General features: G+C 46.9%; 1 protein-coding gene across 1 annotated transcript in view; it reads right to left on the bottom strand.

The window, feature by feature from the left end:
- Positions 1 to 251: 251 nt before the first annotated feature.
- ASAH2 (N-acylsphingosine amidohydrolase 2) overlaps positions 252 to 9,323 on the bottom strand; it is a 57,870-nt gene continuing 48,798 nt past the window's right edge. The window contains exons 19-21 of the mRNA XM_036736456.1: positions 6,313 to 6,372; positions 2,930 to 3,018; positions 252 to 483 (exon numbers count right to left, since the gene is read on the bottom strand). Coding sequence (XP_036592351.1) covers positions 252 to 483; positions 2,930 to 3,018; positions 6,313 to 6,372 — 381 coding nt within the window. The remainder of the gene's footprint in view (positions 484 to 2,929; positions 3,019 to 6,312; positions 6,373 to 9,323) is intronic.

Raw genomic sequence — 9,323 nt, 5'->3', positions numbered from 1 at the left:
AGGTTTTGCTCTGAAGTGACCTGCCCTTCTGGATGGCATCAGCAGCAAGTCAGGAATGAAATCAGATGATTGTGGCTTTCTCCAGTGCATCTCACAGCTAGTAAAGCCATAGCGTTGCGTGATTCCCAGACCCATGCCCACGCACTCACACACGGGCATGTGCGCAGATACCATCTCATTAGCATCGAATGTCAGATTTGAAGGGGTGGATTGAAGATGCCAAGGTGGCGGCTTGTTCCATCCTCCGCCAGTTACAGAAGAAGACGGCTCTTTCTATTGGTTATTGGCTCATCATAGGGGCCCACAACCCAGAAAGGGGCCGAGGTGCCTTGGAAGGCAGGAAACACAGCTGGCTGCAGGAGAGTCTGCTGCCTGTTATGCCCAAAGTAGCGGATCCTGTAGAGGCCTGGCGGCGTGGTGTCCGCAATGTGCCATTCGATCGTCACATTGCTTTGACCAGAGGATCCTTTATGCCAGTAAAACCTGGTGGTAAAAATAAAAGAAAAAAAATACTTTTATCTTAATGAAATGAGGTATTTTTAGAAAGTCTGAAAGAAGGACGATGTCCGGAAGGGAAACCTCCTCCCTAGGAGCGACAAATAAGGAAGGAGTGTCTGTACCTTAGAGTCCCGGTAAGATGCCCAGGACAACTAGAGTGTAAATGATTCACTTAGAGTCACAAAGGGTGAAGGGGTGGGGAAGAGCCTACTATGTGTCAGGCGCTTTGCTATGTGCTTTACAAATATTATCTCATTTGCTCTTCATCATAACCCTGGGAGGTAAATGCTACTATTATCCTCATTTTATTCTTGAGTAAACTGAGGCAAATGGAGGTCAAGTGACTCGCCCAAGATCATAAAGTTAGTTCGAGTCTGAGTGGGATTTGAACTCAGGTCCTTCACTCGATCCACTGGACCACTGCTTAGCTGCCTCAAGCCAGTATGTGCCCCTAGCAGGGGATGAACCCAGGCTTCCCCATCCGAGATCCGTCCTCTGTAAATTGTTTTGCCTCTCCTACAGCCTGCCCTTTGTTCATATTCAGGTTTCACCTGAAGCTTTCAGAGAACAGGACCATGCCTTGTGCTTTCTGGTGTGACACTCGGGGCCTGGCGCATCGCAGGTGTGCAGCCAATACGTGGTGTCAGGGAGAGGAAGAGGGCGGTGAAGGATGAATCGAGCATCTCCATTGTTAATTGTTATTCTCATTTTCACATATCACAAATGAACCTCCTACATCCAGAAGTCCCAGAGGCCAGAAGAGCCCTGTCCTCCTAACAACATACAGCGACTTCTCTGCGGGAGAGATGTAGGGTCACACTTGGTTCTTAGGACGACGCTCTGGGAAACTGTGCGGAGGCTGGAGTGCAGAGGGCAGGACTGCTCTTTGAACAAGTGAACTCACCAACCAAAAACGCACACCTAGTTTTGTAGAAAGCCACAAATGAAGCATCTCGATACTTCAAGGCAGCTCGATGGGTCAGAAGACCTGAGTTCAAATCCTGCCTCAGACCCTTACACCTCTGCGGTCTTGGGTAAATCTCTTAACCTCAGTTTCCTCATCTGTAAGATGGGAATGCTTACAGCATTTCCTCCCAAGCCTGTTGTGAGGATAAAATAAAATCAAATTTGTTAAGTATGTTGCCAACCTTAAAGTGCTACAGAAATGCTAGCTATGTGGTAATTATTATTCCTTCTACTAACCTCGACCATAACCCTCCATGCCCTAGTAAGATCTTAGACTTAGCATTGGAAGGGAATGTGAAATGGGGAGTGGGTTGGGGTTGAACTCAATGATCTCTCTTATAGATCTTATAGATCTACAGATCTTATAGATCTAAGTCTCAGATCCTATGAACTCCCTCACCTTACATATGGAGAAACTGAGGACTTATCCAAGGTCACACAGGTAGTAAGTAGCAAAGCCAGCATTTGAATCTAGATCCCTTGGGTCTTTAAGACATGTACAATGATGTCCATGGAAGGAATAAAACATTAAATTTGACCTTGAAAGCTGAGACATTATAACCACCAAGTTTGGTCCCAAAGACGAGATGGAAAAATGTCCCTTCTTTCCTACTTGGTAGAAGTATGGACTGTGAGTGTGGAATACGGCACATGATGGCAGACAATGCTTTGCTGGGGGTTTTCCTCTTTTTTATTCTTTATTAAAGGGGATAGCTTCCCGGGGAAAGGAGGAAGAGGAGAGAGGAATTCATTTGGAAATATAGAAACAGAAGATATCAATAAAAATTATTTTTAAATACTTGCTATGTAAAATGATGTAAACATAAAGAACCAAAAAAACCTCTGATTGCTATGAAATGACAATGACCAAGCTTGACCCCAAAGAAGAGACAGGAGAATTCCTTCCCTCCTTCCCTTCTTTGCAGAGATGGGAGAATATGGGCCTGGAGCAGTGATTGTAATAGTGGGTTTGGTTCCTGAGTTGCTTAGTTTTGCTGAATTGTTAGGGATTTCTTTTCTTCTCTTTCTTTATTCTTTGCTATAAGGGACTTGGGGGCATGGGAAAGGATGCAAAAAAAATGATGTGAAAACTAAAGATGTCAATAAAAATTCTGCGGATGACATGCTTTGGCCCCACCATGCCCCATCCCTAGCAGCCAACTCAGCATGAGTCCCTCTGCATTTAGCTAGTCTGACAGACACAGGGCCCATCACCAGGGTCAGACCCAAAGCCTTTCATCAGAGCTTGCACCCTCTGTTGGAATGACCTTCAAGAAACTGGGGTCACCCCCGGGCCAAGGTGAGACGAAGTAGAGAAAACCATAGAGTCTATAAGACAGTTGGCAAACCCAATGCCATTCACTCAGCACCACACAGCCAGTGGGTCTTGTCCATTTCTCTTGCCTATCCAGGCTTCAGAAACCAATTCTTTTCAATGTTTAAGAGACAATACAAAATGACTCACCTGGTGTCCCATGAGGCATCATTATGTACTGTCTGCCACACCGCTGAAGTGTTCTCATATTTCTCAACTGTCAGGAAGGTGTGATCTGTCTGAAATATAAATAAGTTAAACAGTCGGACACTGAAAACGCGGAGCATGCCACCGACCCTAACCTGGGAAGAGGGAGTCATGGGTAGGAAATACAGAAGCCAATAAAAAGAGACCATAGAAACAGGCAAGAAGGAAGAGGAAGAAGACCCCATGAGTGGGGTGCTGGGAGTACTGTTGCAGCTGTCAGGGTGGTGCCGGCCCAAACTGTATCTGGGGCAAATCACAAACCGAGGATCCAGTTTGGGTCGATGAGAGGGACAGTGGCTTTCTTTCTCCTTCTCACTTCTCCTTTCTCCAAAGAAGGTCCGATATTTGTTGGGCCATTCACTGCATTCACCTTCACCCTTCTGGCTGGGTACTTTATTTCTTAAGCCATTCAATGGGATAAAGCTTTTGTTTACCAGAAGTATTAAACTATGTGTCATATATTCCATTAATGATTGCAAATTGAGAGGGAAAAGAAAGGATTCCTTTTCCTGGTTGATTTAGACTGAACGGCGGGGGCGGGGGGGTGGGGTGGAACGGCTTGTTTAAAAGAGCTGGACAACGGAGTGGGCTAGAGCTGAACCCTGATGAACCTGGCAATGACCTTGGGATTCCTGTGCCCTTAGAGGTTTTCCAAAGCAAGACAGACCCAAAGGGGAGTTGTGGGAGGGGGGGAGTGAGTTACTTTGAAAGGAAAAGCCCCTGGAGAGCATTGAGCTGCCCATGGGACGGAAGGAAAGCAAGGTCCACTAGGGCAGTGGTTAGTCAGCGGGTCACGCTGCCCGGCTCCCCAGCACCCTCTGCTGCTCACATTTGCTATAGTTTGGACTTTCTTGTGAAGGTGTCTCCTCAAATAGAATGCAAGTTCCTTAAAAGATATCAATTATGCATTTGTATCCCCACTGCTTCATGCAATGCCTAGTACATAGTAAGTATTTAATAAATGCTTATGCAATTGAATTGAATCAAGTCGAACGTGTCTGGGACTTGAATAGGTGTGGGAGGAATCCAGGAGCTCTGCTTTTTGCTGATTTGGCTGAGCACAAGGGCACAGGGCAACCGGGTGGTTCAGTGGGTAGAGCACCGGACTTAAAGTCAGAAAGAGCTGAGTTTGAATCCTGCCTCAGGTTGCTGTGCAACCCTGAGAAGGACCTCTCTGTGCTTTAGTTTCCTCACATGGAAAATGGAGATAACAGCACCTGACCTCACGGGGTTGTTGTGGGGACCATAAATAATCGAGCGTATATAAAGTGCTTTGTAAACTTTGAGGCGCTATGTAAATGCCAGATGTTATTATTAGTGAGGCAGAGGCTTAGTTAGCTGGGAGCCCTACGTTCAGGAAGCTGAGGGGCCTCTCCTCACCCCTGCCCGCTTTTCCAGAGGCATAATTAGTTCCCTAAATGCAAATGACCACGCAAATCATTTACCTGGAGGCGTCAGAGGCTCCAGAAGGAAGAGACGCTGTTTTCGTTGTTAGCCTTTCAACTTTAGGCTCTGCTACTTCTCCGTGGCAATGACAGAGAACATATTTCCCTGGCTGCCTGGTTCCCATGGATATCAGAGAGGCTGATTAATCATATCCTTTCCAAAGAGCCCTTTGATATCCTCCAGAAAATCGTTATATAAAAATGCAGATTGTATCAAGCATCATTAGGCATGGCTCTTACTTGCTTTAAAAAAAAATTTCCAAGAAGTCCAAAATACCCCACCAGAGCAGGCTTAGACCAACAATTGCCATAAAAGAATGACATTATTGTGACTGGTCAGAGACGGGAGTAGGGGCTTGACGTGAGGTGGTGGCGGTGGGGGGGGGGGGCGGTGGGAGGCAGTGTTTGAGCAGGAACATCTGCCAGCAAAAAGGCAGAATGACAAATGACCATGGAACCTGTCCAGACTGGCTAAACAGCAGAGAGCTGACTTTTCCAGGGCAGTGAGACCTAAGGGTCATAGATTAAACCAAGATCACATAGAGTCCAGGACAGTAATGATGCTACAAATAGCATCCCCTTTGAATAAAGTTTAGAGGCATCCAGACTCATGATGTCATGGGCATAGGGAACTTCTGGAGTGGATACTCCCGACACCAATGGCCATCAACAAGTCATGGGTCACTAAGAGTGTCAGAGAATTCCTGAGAGCACAGAGAGGTCCAGTGACCACGTAGCTTGTATCTGTCAGAGGAAGGATCTGAATCTAGGTCTTCCTGCCTCCAAAGCTAGCTCTTAATCCAGTAAGCCACTCTGCCTAGCCTTTGGAAATAGAAACCAAGTATAGACATTTATTCAAAGGACCAGCAGAATAGCATGGAGAAGCAAGGGCTGGCCTTGGAATCAGGAAGAGTGAGTTTGACCCATCCTGGCTGTGCGACCTTGGGCAAGTCACTAATCTCTCATCCCCAAACAGTGCTCTGAGACTCTGAGTGACTGAGGAGGTGCCAATTTCTGATGACAAAGAGAGTTTTCACAATGAAAATTGCCTAATGCCAACAAAACCACAAGTCTAGGCATCTGTGTGTGTGCATATATGTATATATGTACATATATGTACATGTGTGTTGTATTATCTATATGTATGTGTGTATATGTATACATATATACATATATATATATACATATATGCATATATGCATATATACATATATATATATATATATATATATATATATATATATATATATATATATATATATATATATATATATATATATATATATATATATATGAAAGGCAATTGAGCCTAGCAGATAGGAAACAGGCCATTGAATCAGCAAGATTTGGGTTCAAGTCTTGCCTCTGATACCTGTTGGCTGTGTGACCTTGGAAAAGTCCCCTCCCTCTCTTTTTTCCCTTCCCCTCCCCTTCCCTCTCTTCTCTCCCCCTCTCCTCCCCTCCCCTTATTCCTTCAACCAAAAATATTTGGCCCTCCAGTCCACCATTGCCCCTGAAGCTTCCAGCATGCATGTGAGTGCTCCCGCAGCTAGGCTAAGCCAGGCTTTTGAACGAGATCAGCTCCTTCCTTGTGGGAACTTTTTACATCCTCGTCCCCACGCTCCTCTTGTCAGGCAGGAGGAGCAGAAGGACTCAGAAGCCTGATGGTCAAGACCATGAGGCTCCATCCCAGACCAATGGCTATCATCCTGGGGCACTGTAGTTGACAGGAGACAGTGTCTGGGCACTGGGTAGCCCTGGGTGTGGGGAGGGGGCTGGAAAGCACAGGGAGGGGATGTGAGACACCCAAAGAACAGCACAGGAGTGCTAACTCTAGTTCCCCTTCAGACCCTCTCTGGGTAGTATTATAATGATTCTCACCAGGTCTTCTGCTGAATTCTTCGGGTTAGCACCCACAAACATGACCTCAGCAACGTCGCCCTGGAGAAAATGGAAGTTATCTGGTGAGACAGGACGAGGACATCTTTAAATGCAGCTAGCCTCTATACAGCACAGCAAGGTTTGCAAAGTACTTCACATATTGAGCCTCATATAACACTCTGGCAGGGAGATGTAATTATGATCCCCAGCTTACAGATGAGGAAACTGAGGCAGACACAGGTCAAGTGACCTACCCAGGACCACACAGCTAGTCAATGTCTGAGGCTGGATCTGAACTCATCTTCCTGACACCAAGTCCAGTAGAGTCTATACCATAACCATATTTTGTGAAGCTGCTACTGCCAACTACCCCTCATTAACTCATTGATTTTGTATGCAAGGTGGTGCAAGGTCAGGAATAGAAAGCCTGCCTGCCAGGTCCAAGCCCTGCCTTTGGCCCCTGCTGACTCTGACTAAGGACACGTCCCATGACTGAGCCCTCCGGGCCCTGAGCACCTGTCCAAGGCTCTCAGCTGCAGAGAAGGTGCCAACCTGTGTTGGTGGGGGGCTTTCCTCACTTCAAAGAAATCCCGGGTCCATTCCCTATCCCCCACATTCTGTACGTTCTCATGTTTACATGCTATAAGCTGCTTAAACATTAGGGCTGTTTCATTTCAATTACAATTTCATTTTTGACACAGCCTCTGGCATGCAGCAAACGTTTAATATGTGCTTGTTGATTGATCTGTATAAGATGGCAAGAGCGGGGATGCAGGAGTTGGAGAACCTGCATTTAAGTCCTCACCATGACACTCCCTACTTGCATGACCTTGGACAAGTCACCTACCTCCCCACATCTCCTCAGGTCCCATCCAGCTAGCTCCGGACTGATTTAACTTTACTTTCCAGGGCTCCCACTGGCCAAACAGACGCTATAGGGTGCATAGGAGAGAACCAAAAATAATGAGCAAATGTTGCCAAGAGCCAAACTCTGGCTGCACTTCAGATAAAATGCTCTTACAAGGTCAGCACCTTTAGCCCTATCCCAAAGGTAAATGAGACTGCTTTGGGCAGGAGAGGAGGGATGGCTATTTATAGTGGGAAGTCCTTGGTCAGTAGAGGCAGGATGAGACAGTCACTGGGGTCATTTTCAACTGAAGTTCTGTCCCCCTCCATCCATAGCAATTATTTTAAAAACCACTCAGTCTCCAGGGAGTATCCTACAAAGGTTCACAGTTCACTGGCCTCTCCAGAAGCCTGAGCCTACCTACAGCAGGCACTTCACACAGGGATGATGCTCAGGCTGAGGACAGCTCATTAAAATCAGTCCTGGAGCACAGAGCATCTCCCTGGGGCTCAAGGCCCGAGGATAGGCTGCAGGGCCTTGCAAAGAGATCTTTCCATTGATTCTGAATCCACTCAGCACGTCTGGGCCATGACCTTGGGCTCCACTCTGACCTTCTCCACATTCTGCTAACAAGATGGCCATTCTTCGATTGTCCATATAAAGATGGTAAGTAAACTCATTCCCTGTTCAGACACGCTGAAGTGGAGAGTTGAAATTCAACACAGCTCCAAGGCCAAGAGCAGGGAGCACTCAGGATAAAGGCCCTGCTGAATCCCTGACCCAGGTCCAGGACACAGCCAGTGCAAACACAGAGATGGGAAAGGGAACGTCATCACATTTCCAATATTCACATTTTCCAAATGCAAACAATACTGGATCTGAAGTCAAAAGATCTGGGTTTGAATTCCAACTGAGCCAGTCACTAGCACAGTGTCCCACACATAGTAGGTGTTCAACAAACACAACTTATTGTCTGGCTCCTTCCCCTGACCCTCTGCGGCCTTTAGTCTTCCCAGCTGTAAAATGAGAGGGTTGGGCCAGGTGCCTCCCTAAGCACCTTCCAGCTCAAAGTCAGTTAGTCTATGACTGGCCATTCATCCGCTTTGAGCCAAGGAGACCCGGGAGGCCTGTGGAGACAGACTGGGCTGGTTTTGTAGCAAAGACTCCCTTTCTCTTCATTCCTGAATGAAGCTTCTCATTACTGCCCTAGTATCTGTGTCCTAAGTGTTCAACACACAGAAGTGATTTGTCAGTCATCGCTGGGAGAGTCCTTTGAAAAGAGCAAAATGTATTTGGTTTTATACTAGCAAAGAGGAACAGGCCAAGCAGGTCTCTGAGTCTGATGGAATCTCAGAGCTGGCAGACACTCTTGAGGCCAGTGAGGCCAACACAAAGCTCCCTGTCAGCATCTGGAGGGCTCAACCAGCCTGAGCTGCAGGTGAGGGGGAACTCACCCCCACCCCGCCCCGACAGCAGCTCATTTATTCCATGCTGGGGGACCCCTGCTGTTAGGTTTGTCGTCGTCACAGCAAGTCTCAATGCACACCTCGGTAACTTTCACAAGTAGCCCTGGGGCTGAGCAGAAGAACATGCTTTCATTGATTAGAGCCTTCTTCGTTTCCTCACTCTCCTCACCTCTTTTATCCGGTCAGTCGCCAATGTTCCCCATCTGCCCTCACACAGTCAGTTAAGGCCTCCAATGCTTCTCACCTGGGCTATTCGGGAGCCTTCTAGTGCGTCTCTCTGACTCATCTTTCCCCTTCCATCCCATCCTGTAGTCACTGGCTGCTGCCAAAGGGATTTTTCCACAGGTCACATCATCCTCTTACTCCATCAATTCTAGCAGCAACTTCTTACTTCCAGGATCAAATAGAAACCAACCTTTGCAGTCTTCTTACTCTCTATCCTCCTCCGCACACTCTGCTTTCCAGCCATCTCCTCACTACTCTAAACACAAGATGATGCTGTATCTCCCAACTCCAAGCCTTTGCACTCCCTGACCCCCATGCCTGGAATGCCCTTGCTCCTCATTTCTACCTCTTAGAAAACGTGTTTTCCTTTCAAGACTCAGATCAAGCACCACCTTCTTCAGCAGGTCTCCAGCTACTTGGACCCCCATCCCAAAACTACCTGGGATTCATTTGTATACGGCTGAGTACACTGT

This window comes from Trichosurus vulpecula, chromosome 8 (assembly GCF_011100635.1).
Source record: "Trichosurus vulpecula isolate mTriVul1 chromosome 8, mTriVul1.pri, whole genome shotgun sequence".
Classification (NCBI taxonomy): domain Eukaryota; kingdom Metazoa; phylum Chordata; class Mammalia; order Diprotodontia; family Phalangeridae; genus Trichosurus; species Trichosurus vulpecula.
Note: the sequence above shows the minus strand (reverse complement) of the source record. Positions and strands in the feature narration are given on the sequence as shown.